A 19,312-nucleotide genomic window follows, 5' to 3' on the forward strand; every position below is an offset into this window, starting at 1 on the left:
CTGCTGTTGGTTTTTCAGATCCTTTTTGGAACACAAAACTACAATGAACTATATGCTGGCCACACGCCTTTTCCAGGAAAGGTATGGTAGTAGATCTTGGAGTATGAAATGGGCTGCAAGAAAAAGGCTAGAATGGGGATAGGCAAAGTGTGTGGCCCATAGGTCACATGCACTATCAGAGGGTCTCAGCATTCCCCTCAGGCCTCTAGGACTGTTCATCTCCCCCTTAATTATGGGTGTCAAAATTTTAAAAATATATTTTCCAGAAGCCTTGTGGTGAGATTTGCCTTTATAGGCATAGCTCCTCTGGCTGTTTTAGGGATTAAAAGGCCTTTTTATAACACCAGAAATGAAGTGTCAGGCAGACAGAAATGTCAGAAGGGTTTGTAGCCCCCAAGGTTGCCCAAAAGGACTACTTGGATCATCCGAATGTTGCCGAGATTGAACATTTCAAAGAATGTGGAATTGATTTGCTGGACCAGACTATAGCTGCCTCTACTATTTCCTTCCAACTGCCCTGCAAATGCTCCTGCAGTCATGCCACATTACAGTAACTTAAAATGAGTTTCATTTATCACTTTGTTAATTTGCCTTATTCACAACCAACTTATTTTGAGCTGTTTATGGAGCTTCTGTGTGTCATCTGATAATTTGGCTACCTTGTTCAAGTCTGAATTCAAGTCACTTGTGAGCAGAGTAAATAGCACTAGCCCTATGTGCTATTAAGATACTCTAAGCAACACTAGCCTCAGCGTATTCTTCTCATTGTTGTGAAAACTTACTATTCTTTGTGGGTTTATTTTAACTAGACTGTAAGAAGATGTATCCTTTTATCCATTGATTGCTCAGTTTTCATAATATCTGTGTGAATGCTCTTTTTCATATGAACATTTAGGCGGACACAAAATATAAGTTCATAGATTCACTTATGTAGTACTGTATATACTGAACATTCTTCTATGTTGCTTGGCTGCAGTCGGATGTTCAGCTGTGTATGGGGGTATTTATGTATTTTAATACTTGTGTATGGAAATTGTATTTGCAATTTTTGTTAGAATGTTAACTTGATACAGCTTTTTGAGTTATATCTGCTATTAGAGCTGAGTATCAGGTTTTTTTCTTGGAACCAGCTTTCCCCGTCAATCTGGGGATGATGGAATTTGTAGTCAACACATTTGGGTTTCAGTGGGTTGGGCAAGTCTGCCATAGCATTATTGCCCATTCCACTTCTTGCTTTGTGTATGTTTCTCTGACATACTACTTTTGGAAAGACAGCAACAGTTTATTTGCCTTTTGCAAATACCATTATAGAGTACCATTATAGAGTTCTGAAAGACATAGATATTGAAAATATGAAGATAACTCATGCCAAGTTAGATCATTGTTCTTTTCAATCCAGCGTATTTTTGTTGGTTCTGACTGATGATAGCAGCTTTCCAGATTTTCCAGCAGAGGTCTTCCCCCTCTCCTTTAATTGGAGGTGATAAAAATTGAACCTGGGATCATATGCATGCAAAATATGTGCTGTTTCAAAGAGCTGTGAGCTCTCCTGCTTACTTCAGATGATTAGGCTATTTCTTCTTTGAGAACACTGTGTCCCAGAGGCACTACTTGCTGATCCTTTTTGGAATGCATTTGTAGAGTGATTACCTGCCAGCAACAGTTCCACTGGTCTGAACAAGAAATCCATCCCACGTGTTACTGTGTTCAATAGAATATTTTTTTTTAGTAATAAAACCCAAGAAGACCTCCCAAAGAGGCAGTAAATTTTTATTGGAAAAAGTTTGACTGGCAAGATGGGAGTGCCAGTGAGACATTTTCCAAATAGTTGGAGTAGGCAGATTTTGTTTTTTAGATATCCAGAAGTAGCTGCTTTGGTCCAAGGTACCGTGCAAATGGCTTATAATTCAGAATTGCTTTGTGCTTGATTAGGCTGTAAAGAAACATTCTGCTGAACTGGTTTTGGCACCAGTTTTATTTTGGAATCATGGTGATTACTAAGGTAGACAAGTTTACAGAAACCAGATTGCCATAATAGCAAATTCAGTGCCTATATTGCATTTTAAATATGGCATAGTAGGTAACAGGCAGTGACAGAATCTGCAAGCTTGGAATCCTCAAATTTTTGGAAATATATTTGTTAGGGAAAAAGAAACAGTAAAAAGGAGAAGCCATGACAAATAAGCCTACTCATTGGACACAGAATAGGGACTGTGGGGAAGAAACTCAGATGGAAGGTAGAATGGGATATCATGGAAGAGGTTACCTGTCTGGCACTCATAACCAAAATCACTCCACATACCATTTTTGGCCCTTCCCATTTGTTGTTCAAGATGGTGAATTCCAAAATGATAACTGAGGAAGTCCAGTATGTATCTTCGGAATGGATGAATGGGCAGCAAAAAGGCAGATGAAATGTAACACAGGTAGATATTAAGTGATGAACGCTGGCTGTGTGCGTATACATCCTGCCATATGCAACTTACTGTGACTATTCAAGTAGGAGATTAGTGGTTTTAGTGGAAGTTTGCTGAAAATGTCACGGGAAATTGGAACATTGTTTTATTTTTTAAGTGTCCGGTGGTAGCTACTGCTACTGAAATGTGTGCAACATGGGGGGACATTTTTATTTTATTTAATTTTATTTATCTTATATGCCGCCCACATGACCCAAAGGTCTCTGGGCGGCTTGTTGTTATTTAGTCATTAAGTTGTGTCCAACTCTTTGTGACCCCATGGACCAGAGCACACCAGGCCCTCCTGTCTTCCACTGCCTCCCGGAGTTTGGTCAAATTCATATTGGTAGCTTCAAGGACACTGTCCAACCATCTCATCCTCTGTCATCCCCTTCTCCTCTTGCCTTCACACTTTCCCAACATCAGGGTCTTTTCCAGGGAGTCTTCTCTTCTCATGAGATGGCCAAAGTATTGGAGCTCAGCTTTTTCCAGTGAGCACTCAGGGTTGATTGCCTTCAAAACAGATAGGTTTGTTTTCCTTGCAGTCCAGGGGTCTCTCAAGAATCTCCTCCGGCCCAACAATTCAAAAGCATCCATTCTTCAGCGGTCAGCCTTCTTTATGGTCCAGCTCTCACTTCCATACATCACTAATGGAAAACCCATAGCTTTGACTATGCAGACCTTTGTCGTCAAGGTGATGTCTCTGCTTTATAAGATGCTGTCTAGGTTTCTCTTTGCTTTCCTCCCAAGAAGCAGGCGTCTTTTAATTTTGTGGCTGCTGTCACCATCTGCAGTGATCATGGAGCCCAAGAAAGTAAAATCTGTCACTGCCTCCATATATTCCCCTTCTATTTGCTGGGAGGTGACGGTTTTCGAGAGGTCCAGGACTATCAACAGAATCACACACCCTCTGTCTCTGTGTCAGTAAAGGTCATTATACAGGGTGACCAAGGCAGTCTCCATACCAAAGCCCAGCCTGAAACCTGATTGAAATGGATCCAGAAAATCCGTTTCATCCAGCAGCACCTGGAGTTGCCCGGCCACAACCCGCTCCAACACCTTGCCCAAATAAGGGAGATTCGCCATTGGTCTGTAGTTAACCACCAGCCTTGAGTCGAGGTTAGGCTTTTAAAGAAATGGCTGAATTGCCACCTCTTTCAAGACGGGAGGGACCACTCCCTCTCTCAAAGAGGGAGTTCACAGCCTGCTGGACCAGGTGCAAATCTTCCAGTTAGCCAAGATTTATTTTATTAATTTATTTACAAGATGGGCAAGGGTCGAGCAAAATGGTGGTAGAACGGACAGATCCAAGCACCCTGTCCACATCCTCAGGTCTCAACAATTGAAACTCATCCATTAGTACTTGACCTAAGCACGGCACACTGGATGCATCCTCTGATTCTGCACTAATGGTGAAGTCCAACCCACTCTGAATCTGAGTGATTTCTCCCTCAAAATAAATGGCAAACTTATCACAGCGAGCTGATGAGCAGTCTGGGACCTCCACCGGATTTCCTGGTTGGACCACCCGAAACAGCTCTGCTGGACGACATTCTAAGGAAGCAATACGGCTGGAGAAATATTGCCATTTCGCCAGCCATATTGCCATGAAATAGGCCTGATAATGGGCTCTAAGTTGTGTTCGATTAGACTCCCAGTGGGATTTCCTCCACCTGCGCTCCAGCTGTCTCCCCTCTCACTTCATAGCTCATGGTTCAGAAGTATACCAAGGAGCTGTCTGGGCTCTGCGTGCAGGGAGAGGGTGCTTAGGTGCAATTGTGTCAACCACCTTGGTCATCTCCCTATTCCATAGGGCGGCCAGATGGATAATTCCCCAGAGCATTCAGCAAACCATCTGTATCCATTAGTCTCTGAGGGTGGATTATCTTAATAGATCCCCCCACCCTTGCAGAGGAGAGAAGAAGCTAATAATACCCAAGAGACCTTTGGGTAGTGTGGGCGGCATATAAATTAAATAAATAAATAAATAAATAAATAAATAATACACTAAAATTGACCAGGAAGTGGTCTGACTATGACAATGGGGTCACAACAAGCCCCTCCACATCCAAACCACCATATTCCAGTCCTGTTGAGAAAACCAGGTCCAAAGTATGGCCCTTCTCATGTGTCGGGCCGATGAAACATTGAGACAACCCCATGGTTTTCATGGTGGCCATGAAGTTCTGAGCTTCCCTAGTCAAGGCAGCTTCAGCATAGATGTTGAGCTCCCCCAGCACCAACAGCCTGGGAGTCCTCAACACAAGGTCCAAGACTATCTCCCTCAGCTCAGGCAGGGAGATTATTGGTACACAGCAGCGTGGGCGGTACATCAACAGCATCCTCAATCTGTCTCGTAAGCCCAACACACAATACAGGCCCTCAAGACCTATTCTCAAAGGAATAGGACGCCTGGTCAAGGAGATATAACTCCTGTAGACTATAGCAACTCCCCCTCCCCGACCCTCCGAGCGACATTGGTGCTGGACCAAGTACCCAGGCGGGCACAGCTGGGAGAGAGGAACACAACCTTCCTCTCCCATCCAGGTCTCAGTAATACCAAGTGAGCACCCCCATCCAGAATTACATCATGGATGAGGACAGTCTTATTTTGTACCAACCTGGCATTCATCAACAGCACCGTGTGACGTTAGGGTTTGCTGATATGGTCACCTGATACCATCTGGTTGGGGGTAGAACTAGAAGAGGGGATAGATGTAAGATATCTAACCTCTCTTCTCCTATGTGGGCATGTTCTACCCCCCCGCCATTCCTTCCCCTACATAGCACCACCTCAATGGCTGCCCTCTCCAACGCCCTCCCCCCTTCCTGTTCCCTCAGATTCACTGTGAGTCTCTACTTACTCTACCTGATGTTAACTGACAACCCAGTGACATGATAGGGAGTGCCAACTACTCTTGTATATAAGTCCTTTTGCTAGGTATTTTGTGGTCTCTCCACCCCCACCTCGATTCCCCTCTAGACTAATGACGCTGCTAGATATTCTAAGTTTTCATACATTACATAAAATATAATTAAACTGAAATCTTGCCTCACTCTCTCCTTCAGCCTGAATTTGTCTGTATTTTCCAGTAAATTCCAGGGAACATACATAGCAGTATCTATTAGTCCTCTGTGGTCTCTAACTGACACTTCTTGCACCTGTACAGAACCTAATTCAGGATATTGTAGCCTCTTGGTGGGAACATTGACCCACTTTCCAAATGTTTGTGTCACTGCAATCCCTGATGATTTCACCTCAGTTGCTTTTTGTCCATTGAGTGATCAGCAACAAAATGAGTTTTCAAGATCAGATACTGTATTGTTAGCCAGTACAGTGGACCCTCGATTTAGGAGTTAATCCGTATTGGAACTGTGGCTGCAGCTCAAAAATTCCGTAGGCCGAGGGTCCATTTCCCATAGGAATGCATTGAAAACCATTTAATCCATCCCAGCCAAAGAAAAAAACCTCAGGCTTCCAAAGCTGCACCCGCTGGCCTCTGCCTTCTGTCCCCACTGTCCTCTGCCTCCCATCCCCGTGAGGTCAGGAGGCAGAGGGCACCAGGGATAGGAGACAGAGGGCAGCGGGTACAGCTTTGGAAGCCTGGGAAGCCAAAAGCCACTCTGTGCCCACTGCCAGCTTTCGGGGTGGAGTGGCTTTCGGGTGGATCGGCTTTAGGCTTTCGGGGCTTAGAAAGCTGCACCCACTGCCCTCTTGTCTCTTTCTAAGCCCCGAAAGCCGGTAGCGGGCGCGGAGCGGCTTCCGGCTTGCAAGCTGAAAGCTTCGAAAGCTGCTCCCGCTGCCCTCTGTCTCCTGTCCCCACTGCCCTCTGCCACCTCTCCACAGGAGGCAAAGGGCACTGGGGACAGGAGACAAGAGGGCAGCGGGGGCTGCTTTGAATTTCCCGTCCTTTCCTCCTGCCTTTTGTAGGTTGAAGCTCTGGCCGCAAGTTGAACAAAAATTTTGCGGCTGGAGCTTTTCGTACCTCGAACTTTCCGTAAGTAGGGATCTTCTTAAGTCGAGGGTCCTCTGTAATTGTTTTCTGTTTTTGTCTATTTTTCATTCTTACTTAAAAAAAAAAAATCTTAGTATGGGGTTTCTTTTTTCTTTATGCTTATGTTCTCCATAGCCTTCTTTAAGTAATAATCAAAGGGAGAATACCCCTGTCAGGGGGACATACAAAGTCCTTATCTTCTCCTATGTGGGCATGCTCAATTTTCAGAGGTTGGACGGCAGTCTGGAGGAACAGGGGATCAATCTGACACTACCTTTGGCAGAATTGCTGTCAGGCATATTTGGTAGCAGACAGAAGTCACAGCATACTGCTTTGGCGTCAGTTGATAAAGCAAAGAGATGTCTTATGGCAGCCCTACAGTGAACTTCTTCTGAAAGCCAAGATTTACTCTCAGTAGCAATATCAGTGGCTTCAGTGTCAGCATCTTTGGTATTGATGTCAGTCAATTCTTGTTATTTATACTGAGTTCAATTTGTTATCCAAACCAAAAAGTACCTGCAAGGAAGTATTTGGCTTCTCCAGATTTGGACAAACCTAAGGAACAAAAGAACAAGACTGTAGCTATTTCTGGCTTTCTCTCTTCTTCTTATGGAACCTTCAACGTTGACTTCGGGGCTATTGTTCAGTGCTCTCCAACAGACATTTTGGAACAAAAGAATGAGAAATTCAAATACAATCTTTGTTGAAGTACTCCAACAGGAAATACAGCAAAATAGTATGTATTTCCCTCAATATCAGGGGAGACCCCTGCACCAGGTTTCCATAAGTCCTTTGGTCTAAGTTGATATTTAGAAGTTAGATCTCATTCTTGCATCCCTGAATCATCATGAAACTGATGATTTATCAGCTTCTATATGATCACTGGTTGCCAGACCGAGAGATTGGTGATCTTGCCCCTTTGTCATAATTTGATGATACATCATTTTACACAGAGCAGATTATTGGTAGCATCTCTTTAGTTAGAGTTAAAGGCAACTTGCCAGGTTTAATAGAATTTGGAAAACCCTGTCACCAAGCTTTGGCTTTATCTGATTTCATTAAACAGTTATGGGTTAAACCAGCTATGATGCTGCCAATGTCCAGGACAACTAAAAATCTTTAAACAAAACAGTTTTTCTCTATCAGTATTCAGCATCCATTTCTATAGTTGTGGAAGTGACCCAAGCAACAATCAAAGGGAAATCGCTTTCTATGAATAAGAAGGGAAGAAAATTAGATTAATGGGCAACAGGTTTTATTTCTCCACTGCTTTAAGCTTGAGAGACAGTCACTACCAGCAGTTCTTAAGGGAAAAGATTAAACCTCTTTTAGCAGCATTGCCAGAAGATCATAGGCTCTTTGCTCTTTCATTTATGAGAGAGGCACTACTCTTGTAGCTCAACAAATTCATCGTGCCTGTTGTCACAAATTACTCATCAAAGGCGATTTAGTGGCAGTTGCATTAGGACATCATCCTTGGCTAAGGTCTGCAGGGATGTCAGCTGATACTAAAACTTCTATGGAGGATTTAGCTTTTATGGTGAAGACATCTTCAGTGCCCACACTCATGAGGTGATGAAACAAATGTTTAGAATTATGAAAGGTGAGCATGGGTTCTCAACAATAGCAACAGTCTAAACAATATACTGTAAACTGAATTGTCACAAAGCACCGAATTTCAATAGAACTAAGTCTCTGCAAACAGTCTCAGTCTTCTAAACATTGATCTTCACAGTGTCATGAACAGCAATGTAAATACTGGATTTCTCATGCTTGTCTAAAACAACATTGTGCAGCACACTTGATTCCAAGAGATACAAAGAGCTGGTTCCTTTAAAGGACGTTTCTATATTAATTATTATTTTCCACTTTCAGGGTATTTTTTAGCACCATATCTCAATCTCAATCACTGAAACATCATCACTCGTCATAGTCTATAGGTATGCCATAAAATTCACACCCCAGGCCCCACTGGGGAGGTTTAAAGCAACTACACCTTTGAAAATTCTTAAGAAGATCTCTATATTGCTTCAAAAGGATGGCAAAAGGTTAATCCATCCTTGACAAGAATAATGCTTCTGATATTTCACAGTTCCCACGAAAGATCGAGATCAGACCTATCTCAGACTTTAGAGGTGTCACCTCTGAAGATTAATACTAAGAAATTTCAAAAAGAAGTATTATCAGAGATTTTTCCTCTGCAGGAAATAAGTGGTTTCCAGTAATAGACCTAAAGGCATGCACTTTCATATTTCTATTCATTCATGCCATTATCGCCTTCTGTGTTTTGCACAAAGTTGGAAGATTTGTAATTTCCTTTTGGTCTATCTGTAGCAACATGAATTTTCACCAGATTCATGGCATTAGTGGCAGCTTATTTACGGCTTTGACTGTAACACAGGTGAGCACACATGGAGAAATGATTCAAAATAAATTGCATTCATAATCGAGTTAAAATAAACAATCCCTTTGTGACTGTTTAAAAAACTCTTTCCAAACAGAAAAACCACATGCTTCCTGGCCAAAACCATGCACACTCAGCTGCATGTTATGTAAATGGATATTTTTAGATCGATTTCAAACTTGCTGAACCTGATGCAAACCCAAGAGTATTTCGACATGTAACTGCACTTTGCCCAAATGATGGCTGTCCATTCAGACCATGCAGCAATCTATTAGATAATTTGTTAGAGACCCTCCTGTGTCTTCTTGAGTACCTTATTGGTCACTGATTGTCCCTCTCCTGTGCTTATGAATAATTTCCTGTACAAACAAACAGAACATCAACACTATACTGCTGGTGGAATTTAAAACAACAACAACAACAAAGCTAAATAATAATGTTTTGGGGCTAGAAAAATACCATAAAATGTGCTTGTGAATTTTTGTAGGGAGGATCTTATAAGTTCCATAAAGACAAGCCTGAGGAGACTTTCTATAGAGGAAGCTAACAGCCAGCACTATCCCCTGAATTAGTTCTAAATTAAGGAGGCAGGCAGAAGGTGACTAGATGAGGGCATAGTGGAGCCAGTTTCCATTTTCCCTGATAGACTATTTTCCTTTGAAAGCATTTTCTGTAGAGTAATAACTGAAAGTCACATAGTCTTGCTAGCCTAGAAATTACATTTACATGTGTGAGAAAAGCGTGACCTATGTTGTTGTTTTGTGCTTCTTTCAAGAAAGACAGTATTGTTTCACAGAGTGTATCAATTTGGCATTCTGTGCCACAAGACATGGTCGTGTATTTTAGTTTATGTAGCTTTAAAATGGTTAAACTACCTGTTGGAGAAGTGTCTATTTACTAAAGTAACGAAGTAGAATTTCCACATGGAAGCATTATTTTCCTGAAGATAAGTACAGTAGTAAGAAAACATTCACCTTCCAAATGTTCTGGACTACAGTGCTTATAGACCTTTACCATTGCCTATGCCAACAGGGGTTAATGAGAGTTACTTCTTATTTTTTTAAAAAAATTTCCTCTGACAATGAACTAGGAGCAATTGTGCACTTTAAGGAGCCTTCCAGCAGTGGTGTGCCTGGTTTTCTGCTAATGGAAGCAGAATGTTACACTTTTTTTGTTGTTGTTTAGTCATTAAGTCATGTCCGACTCTTTGTGACCCCATGGACCAGAGCATGCCAGGCCCGCCTATCTTCCACTGTGTCCCAGAGTTGGGTCAAATTCATTTTGGTAATTTGATGACACTGTCCAGCCATCTCATCCTGTCGTCCCCTTCTCCTCTGGCCTTTACACTTCCCAAATGTCAAGGTCTTTTCCATGGAGTCTTCTCTTCTCATGCGATGGCCAAAGTATTGGAGCCTCAGCTTCAAAATCTGTCCTTCCAGTGAGCACTCAGGGTTGATTTCCTTCAAAATGGATAGGTTTGATTTCCTTACAGTCTAGGGGACTCTCAAGAGGCTCCTCCAGCCCCACAATTCTAAAGCATCCATTCTTTGGCGATCAGCCTTCTTTATGGTCCAGCTCTCCCTTCCATACATTGCTACTGGAAAAACCATAGTTTTAACTACGTGGACCTTTGTCGTCAAGGTGATGTCTCTGATTTTTAAGATGCTGTTTAGGATTGTCATTCCTTTCCTCCCAATAAGAAGGTGTCTTTTAATTTCAGGGCTGCTGTCCCCATCTTTTATTCTTTCTTTACTTACTACTTACTCTATTTTGTATTGTATTTGTCACTGATTGTCTCATGTAATACTTCTGTGTTATTTTATTGTGTATATATGTTATACTGGAAGCCACTCAGAGTGGTCGTATAGACCAAATGGGCGGGATATAAATCAAATAAATAAATAAATAAATAAATAAATAAATAAATAAATAAATAAATACTAACTAACTAACTAACTAACTAACTAACTAACTAACTAAATAAATAAATAAATAAATAAATAAATAAATAAATAAATAAATAAATAAATAATCTGCAGTGATCATGGAGCCCAAGAAAGTAAATCTGTCACTGCCTCCATATCTTCCCCTTCTATTTGCTTGGAGGTGATGGGACCAGTGGCCATGATCTTTTTTTGCGGGGGGGGGGGGAATGTTGAGCTTCATATCATTTTTTTCACTCTCCTTTTTCACCCTGATTAAGAGGTTCTTTAATTCCTCCTCACTTTCTGCCATCAGAGTGGTATCGTCTGCATATCAGAGGTTATTGATATTTCTTCTGGCAATCTTAATTCCGGTTTGGGATTCCTCCAGTAGAGCCTTTTGCATGATGGATTCTGCATATAAGTTAAATAAGCAGGGAGACAATATACAGCCTTGTTGTACTCCTTCCCCAATTTTGAACCAATCAGTTGTTCCATACCCAGTTCTCTTGCTTCCTGTCCCACATATAGATTTTTCAAGACGTAGATAAGGTGATCAGGCACTCCCATTTCTTTAAGAACTTGCCGTAGTTTGCTTTGGTCCACACAGTTAAAGGCTTTTGTGTAGTCAATGAAGCAGAAGTAGATGTTTTTCTGCAACTCTCTAGCTTTCTCCATAATCCAGCGCATGTTAGCAATTTGGTTCCTCTGCCTCTTCGAAATCCAGCTTGTACTTCTGGGAGTTCTCGGTCCACATACTGCTGAAGCCTACCTTGTAGGATTATGAGCATAACCTTGCTAGCGTGTGAAATGAGTGCAATTGTACAGTAGTTGGAGCATTCTTTGGCACTGCCCTTCTTTGGGATTGGGATGTAGACTGATCTTTTCCAGTCCTCTGGCCACTGTTCAGTTTTCTAAACTTGCTGGCATATCGAGTGTAGCACCTTAACAGCGTCATCTTTTAAGATTGTAAATAGTTCCACTGGAATGCCATCACCTCCACTGGCCTTGTTGTTAGCCAAGCTTTCTAAGGCCCATTTGACTTCACTTTCCAGGATGTCTGGCTCAAGGTCAACAACCACATTATCTGGGTTGTCCAGGACAGCCAGATCTTTCTGGTATAATTTCTCTGTGTATTTTTGCTGTCTTCTACTTCTGTTAGGTCCCTCCCATTTTTGTCCTTTATCCTGTCATTCTTTGCACAAAATGTTCATTTAATATCTCCAGTCTTCTTGAACAGATCTCTGGTTTGTCCCTTTCTATTATTTTCCTCTGTTTCTTTGCACTGTTCATTTAAGAAGGCCCTCTTGTCTCTCCTTGCTATTCTTTGGAAGTCTGCATTTAATTTTCTGTAACTTTCTCTATCTCCCTTGCATTTGGTTTCCCTTCTCTTCTCTGCTATTTGTAAGGCCTCGTTGGACAGCCACTTTGCTTTCTTGCATTTCCTTTTCTTTGGGATGGTTTTTTGCTGCCTCCTGTACAATGTTACAAGCCTCCAGCCATAGTTCTTCAGGCACTCTGTCCACCAAAACTAGTTCCTTAAATCTGTTCTTCACTTCCACTGTGTACTCATAAGGGATTTGGTTTAGATTATACCTGACATGACATTTCATGTCTAGTCGCGCTGGCCACATGACTACTGAAGATTGTCTTTGGACAGACGCTGGCTCTATGGGTTGGAAATGGAGATTAGCACTGCCCCCTAGGGTTGGACACAACTGGACAAATTGTCAAGGGGAACCTTTACCTTTACCTTTATACCTGCCTACCCCAGTGGTTTTTCCTACTTTCTTCAGTTTAAGTATGAATTTTGCTATAAGAAGCTGATGATCAGAGCCACAATCAGCCCCAGGTCTTGTTTTTGCTGACTTTATAGAGCTTCTCCATCTTTGGCTGCAGAGAACATAATCAATGTGATTTCGGTATTGCCCATCTGGTGATGTCCATTTGTAGAGCCTCCTCTTGTGTTGTTGAAAAAGAGTATTTGTGATGACCAGTTTGTTCTCTTGACAAAATTCTATTAGCCTTTGCCCTGTTTTCTTACTGCTGATCTCCAGCATCTGATAATTGCACTAGGTAGATATTATTCTGACCCAAGGCAGCACTACTTTACTTCAAATGGCACTCAAGTTTTCCAACATTATAATCCATTTGTAGCTCTTTATTTCTTTGATTTTTTTTGTGGTTTCATCAGAATCTTTTTCTTTCTTTCCAGAGGAGGTCCAAGAAGAGGTCTGATTCCTAGGCAGACTCGGTAAGCACCTTGTATTAAAGCTATTAAAGCATAATAGCCAATATTAAAATTTGTATCATGAAGTTGTTATTTTAGGGTTGAAACATGGCTTCTTATGTCAGGAAAAAGCCTTGTTCTCTTGTAAAAGACTCTCAATGAATAGTATTATATAAGCTGGTTTGACGGCTGTTCACTCTGTTCCAATTTAACCAAAAATTTGTCTTCAGGTGAAAATTGTGTAAACTCTGGTGCAGCATTCCTAAAAATTACTAAGGTATTGAGAATGTCACTTAAAAGAGCAGTACCTTCAATCCCCCTTCACAGATTGCTGCCTTGTCGTGGCAAAGGGGCTTGAGTAATTCAGAGAAGCTGTGTGTTATGCCGTGCAGGGACACCCAAGACGGACTATTGCGGGCAAGAATCCCGTAGAAGAAATGGAGTAGCCCTCATGGTCAACAAAAGAGTGGGAAAAGCTGTACTGGGATACAATCCGAGTAATCCAACCACCGATGCTGAAGAGGCCGAAATTGACCAATTCTATGAAGACTTACAACACTTTCTAGAACTGACACCAAAGAAAGAATACACAGAGGAATTATACCAGAAAGATCTGGATGTCCTGGATGTCCAATCACACCCAGATAGTGTGATTGTTGATTTTGAACCAGACTTCTGGAGAGTGAAGTCAAGTGGGCCTTAGAAAGCATGGCTAACAACAAGACCAGTGGAGGTGATGGCATTCCAGTTGAACTATTTGGAATCTTAAAAGATGACGCTGTGAAGGTGCTACACCCAGTATGCCAGCAAGTATCGAAAACTCAGCAGTCGCCAGAGGATTGGAAAAGATCAGTCTACATCCCAATCCCAAAGAAGGGCAGTGCCAAAGAATGCTCCAGTACACTTATTTCACATGCTAGCAAGGTTATGGTCCAAATCCTACAAGGTAGGTAGCCTTCAGCAGTATGTGGACAGAGAACTCCCAGAAGTAAAAGCTGGATTTCGAAGGGGTATAGGACCTCGAGACCAAATTGCTAACATGCGCTGGATTATGGAGAAAGCCAGAGAGTTCCAGAAAAACATCTGCTTCATTGACTATGCAAAAGCTTTTGACTGTGTGGACCACAGCAAACTATGGCACGTTCTTAAAGAAATAGGAGTGCCTGACCACCTTATCTGTTTCCTGGGAAATCTATATGTGGGACAGGAAGCAACAGTTAAAAACTGGATATGGAACAAATGAATGGGTCAAAATTGGGAAAGGAGAGTGCCAAAAATGGTCTGAAGCTGAACATCAAAAAACTAAGATCATGGCCACTGGTCCTGTCACCTGACAAATTGAAGGGGAAGATATGGAGGCAGTGACAGATTTTACTTTCTTCATGATCACTGCAGATGGGGACAGCAGCAACAAAATTAAAAGACACCTGCTTCTTGGGAGGAAAGCAATGACAAACCTAAACAGCATCTTAAAAAGCAGAGACATCACCTTGCTGACAGAGGTCCGCATAGTCAAAGCTATGGTTCTTCTTCGTGGCCTCTGTGAATACACACATATGGGTTTAGTCTGCGCCTGCGCTGACATTCTCGGAGCATTCTAGAGCTAAAAGTAACAATTTTATGGTGTGATCCCCCATGAGGCACAAGCTCCTCCCACCCAAGATTCCCCTCAGTTCCTTTTTTCCGCCGTGCTGTAAAGTTCTACAGAGCATAGAGCTATTTCCACAGGGGTTTTTCCCCTTAGCTTATTGATCAATTCCCTCTAAATTGGATTCTTTCCCTTCTCAATTATCTAATCTATGATCCCCCGTGAGTTGTTTTCTTTTCACTTGCCAGCTATTTGGCTTACCCCCCCTCCCCTGCACACACACACGCTTCAACTGTTTGCTTCTTTCTCCTTTCCCGCCTTTTTCGGCCTACTCATTTTGACTCTCAGGCACATTAATGATTTTCTGCCTGAGTAAGCTACATCTTACCCAGATAGGTGCAGGCCGCAGTAGGGGACCCGACAATGCCAAGGAGTCCTTAAAATCGAAGTCTACATCAACAGAGGAATCCTCGCCAGAGGCTAGCAAATTTGCCTCTGAGGAGACGACGTGCCAGCTCTACCTGCATAGACTCCGGGATCGCCTGATAGCCTCTCTGCTCCAACTGGCCATTCAGTGACTGCGCTACCGTCCAGTCCGGCCATGGCCCTTTTAGCCCTACATGAGGGCGGGCATTTGACGTTCCAGAGTTGGAGCTTAAGTCTCTCTATCTCATGAGGAGAAGAGAGTGAAAAGGAGGAGGCATGTCTTACCACACCCTCTCTATGAGCAACCATGAGAGAGGCTGGTGAATCATCGATGGATGATTGTTTCAAGGGGCTTGTTCAAGGGACCCTGCAGGAGTTAGGGCTCTGTCGCCCTGTCCCTGGGAGAAGAAGGGCCTCCTGTTGGCCCGGTCACCTTCCCTGACTGTCAGTGATTCCTCCTGACATGGGAAGTGCCTCTGTGTGTGAGTGCCGCACACCAACCCTCCTTCGTGCGCCTGCTCATGTAGCTGCGACTTCTGGAGGGAACTGCACACCGAGGCTGCAGATGTGCCAGCAACATAAGGTAAGGCCTGGGTTTCCCTTTGGGGATGCAATGGGCCCCTTCAGCTCCTGTGGCTAGCCCTGCATGTCAGTGCTTTGCCTGTCTGGGGTAACGCCCTTGGGTGTTTGGTATATTGGGCCTGATTTATCAGAGGCCTTGTTCACGTGGCTGCTATTTCCAAAACCAGGTGCCGAGGCGAAAGCTTTCTGGCAGCATTTGACAGCCCTAGTTTGCCTCTGAAAGGGGGGGGGCTGCAGCAACTCCCACCACTAGCCCTGCTAGTCGGTGATATTCCTGCCTGGGGCAGCACCTGCAGGTGGCTGTTAATTTCACACAGAACAGCCCTCTTTATCAATGGGCTCGCTCACAAAGTAGCCTGCGGCCCTGTCTCAGCTGCCAGTGCCCGCATAGGCTCATAAGGAAAGGACTCACAAGGGTCCACCTGAGAACCCTGCCGCTGTCTGGTAAGTCTGGATAATTTTCCTCAGGTAGGTCCTGACACACTGACAAGGTTGCGTAGGACCAGTCCCTTTTGTTTGGGATAGGAGCTATGAGCTCTCGGCCACCATCACCATCCCGCTCTACCTGGCATCATTCTGAGCCATGGGCTATGGAGAGCTTTATGCCTCCACATGCACTTTACAGATGTAGTGCTCCCTCGAACTCGGCTCCGTCATCATAATGTCTGGAGCCTTAATCAAACCTGCTGTTAACCCATTCAGGTTTGAGACTCACATGAGTCGCTGGGGGGGGGTGGAAGAGTTTCCAACCAATCTTCCTACACCCCTCTCAGTTGTCACAGATGGTCACCTTTACTGTCAACAGATGAGTTCTTTGGTCAGCGTTGTTATTTGTTTTTGGTCGCCGTGTAGCCACGTACTCCTCTGCCATGAGGGCTTATCACCACTTATGGAGTTTGGTTCTGCCCACCCTGCAGGTAGCTCAAGTGCACGCTTACAGTTCAGGCCTTCCGCATCACTGGGAGGCACTGTTGCAGGTGCATCACAAGCACACTGCTGCTCGATACGCCTGAAAACCAGTGTCTAAGCAACTGACAGGTTAGGGCCTGCCATTTGTTGGTGTATGGCTTTTTAGCCAGAAAAAGGTTGTTATTCTTGATAACCTGTTCAGGATCTAGAAGGTGACACATTCATTGTGCTGTAACATCTGCAAGAGCCTGAAGATGTTCCCATCAGCCTATGGCGTTCCGGGAACGTTAAACGCCTCAACCCCAAAGTTACCAGCCGCCGCCCCTAGACATGTGGGGAGGCAGTGCCTTGACCGGCAGAACTGCTGGTAGGACTGCAAACTGAGCAGGCTGTTTACTTCTCTGTTGTTGACCAGTCAGTCCGTTTGACTTCCTTCTATCGTAGCTACCAGCTTTGCCACTATCTTCGATGTACATTGAACCCATTAGGATCGACCTCAACATGGAAAAGATTTTTGTTCTTTTTCTCTACCATATAACACTTTGGCAGGAAAAGATGCTTTCCAAATTCCAATCCATCTCGTGTCAAGGCCCATTATGATCGAGCACGACAGGTCCTGGCTTCGAATCTGCCAATTCTGGACATAAGCTCGGATCTCACTACTTGAACTAATCTCCCTCCAATATGATGCGATCCATTATCATCCTCTGTCACCTTCAGTGTGCTTCTTTTCATTCGCACAGCTCACTTCTCGGTTCACAGCATCCCGTCTATTGGGAATGGAGGAACCGCCTTTTCCAGACACAGCCATCACTTAGCTGAGCACTTACACTAACTATGCTGAAGCTAATAAAGGATGCTTGCACCAAGCCACTTCCTATTAAAGTTCTAGGAAGAATGTATTACAGGTACAAGGTACGAGGAAATGACATAGAAATTTTGGGATGACTCCAGTCCCATTTCTATCATCTTAGAACAAATTTATCCAAAACGAGAAATGATTTCCCTGAACCCTACTAATAAGAATACGGAAACATTGATGTCTTTGGCAGGGAGACTTATTCCCTTCATTCACTTCTGTTCCATGTGGCCAACTATCAATCACAATAGGCGCCTACCTGGTTTTGGTCTCAAATTCTACCTCTCTTGAAATCCATTAAAACAGAGCTTAGAAATTCTTGCTCTGAGACCACGACTCTAGCAAAGCAACACAGGACTGCTGCTTGACATGCAAAGGGCTTCAACTACTGTCGCATCCTTAGTATCTATAGAAGGCTCACCTAGTCACGAACCACTGGCTCATCAAGGACACATAGGACAGAATTGAATGTCTTCCATTACATGGTACCAGTCTCTTCAGTCTTAGACTGGTGACACTAGAAATATTATTATTATTTACACAGAATAGGAAAACAGCTAAATTATATATGGGCTGACAGTCCTTTCATCCCTCTTTCAGTTCTACCCATAGTCCTTTCAACCATATCTGGAGTTTCAGCCTCCCAGACATTTTGGTTCATACAAGAATGTCACCACATCTCTCAAGGTTACGTTATATAATTGTCTTTGTTCCCCTTTGAGTAACGTTAGACTCACTCTTTTTGTCTATATCCTCCAGGAAGAGACCTTTGCCTCCTGGGCAAACATGTCATAATCCAAGTTCCTACATCTGGCTTATGCATGGCTTCTACTTCTGTGCTATTATATACATAGAAAGGACAGAGGCATCCGTCCCATCCTTGGTCTCAGAAATCTTTTCATGTGTATTCTACCGCAAGTTTCAGATTCCAGCCTCAACACTATTATCTAATCAGTAATTCCTAAGGTTTCACTGCCATTCAATTTTTCAACATTTGCAAGGTCTTTCAGATGGTACAGGACATCAGTTTGATAATAACCTTCCCCTGCGAGATATGGACATCTACCTGTACTGGTACTATAGCGTATGTTTTTCTTTAAAAAAAAAAAAATTATTATTACTAGCAATCATCTCCCCAAATTCATGGCCTCCACGGTTTCAGTGCTAAAGCAATCCAGACTCAGCCTCAAACCACTCCAATAGTGGTATCTTTTCCTTTTGACCAACTACAGGATCCCTAATCCAAGTAACTGCAAGTTCGGTTCTATCACCATTGGAAAGTATCGACCTTCAATGTATTCACTGGGGTCCGTACGGCGACTACAGGTTTTATTGCTCCTGTGCAGGTGCGGATGGAAACACTGTTGGGGACATATTCATATGGCAGTGGACAGGGAATTTGCCATAACTCTTCCCTCCGATACATTTCATTCTACGGAGAATCTTCCATCACCATCATTCCTAATCAAATGCGATCCAAATACCTCCTTGAGGTACTTGGTCCTAGTTTGCCTGTCTCAGATCGATATAGACAGACACATGTCAGTTCCCTCTGGTTCCTCACCTCCTAACTTCCATGAACTAGGCAACCTGGGAAATACTCCCACTTTGGCATCAGTGCTCGATCGAGCTCAAAAACCATGAACTCGATGTCGATGTGTAAATAAATAAATCTTTATTAAATATACTGAAACAAAGAACTACCTTACCAACTTTCTTACAAACTGTTGCCTACTTGGCTTTCTGTTTATGCTTTAAAATTTTATATATCTGCTATTGTTGCACATTAACCAGATTTTTCTGGTAGGTAGGACTTTTGTCTCACTCTAGGGTCAAACATCTTTTCACAGGACTCAGTACCATCCGTCCTCCATGTAAACACATTGTTCCTCAATGGTCTATAGATTTCTAAATTCACTCATGTGCCCGCCATTCGAGCCC

General features: G+C 43.1%; 1 protein-coding gene across 15 annotated transcripts in view; it reads left to right on the plus strand.

The window, feature by feature from the left end:
* TTLL5 (tubulin tyrosine ligase like 5) overlaps nt 1-19,312 on the plus strand; it is a 209,563-nt gene that overhangs the window by 61,816 nt on the left and 128,435 nt on the right. For 13 of the 15 annotated variants that reach the window (XR_013544935.1, XM_020793842.3, XM_020793848.3 and 10 more), the window contains 2 exons: nt 19-81; nt 12,993-13,031. Coding sequence is in view for 14 of the 15 variants with exons in the window: in XM_020793842.3 (XP_020649501.3) it covers nt 19-81; nt 12,993-13,031 (102 nt within the window). In the remaining variant the exon portion in view is untranslated. The remainder of the gene's footprint in view (nt 1-18; nt 82-12,992; nt 13,032-19,312) is intronic. The other 2 variants (XM_072986451.2, XM_078392891.1) reach the window with 1 other exon arrangement.

The sequence above is a fragment of the Pogona vitticeps genome, chromosome 1 (genome assembly GCF_051106095.1).
Source record: "Pogona vitticeps strain Pit_001003342236 chromosome 1, PviZW2.1, whole genome shotgun sequence".
Classification (NCBI taxonomy): Eukaryota; Metazoa; Chordata; class Lepidosauria; order Squamata; family Agamidae; genus Pogona; species Pogona vitticeps.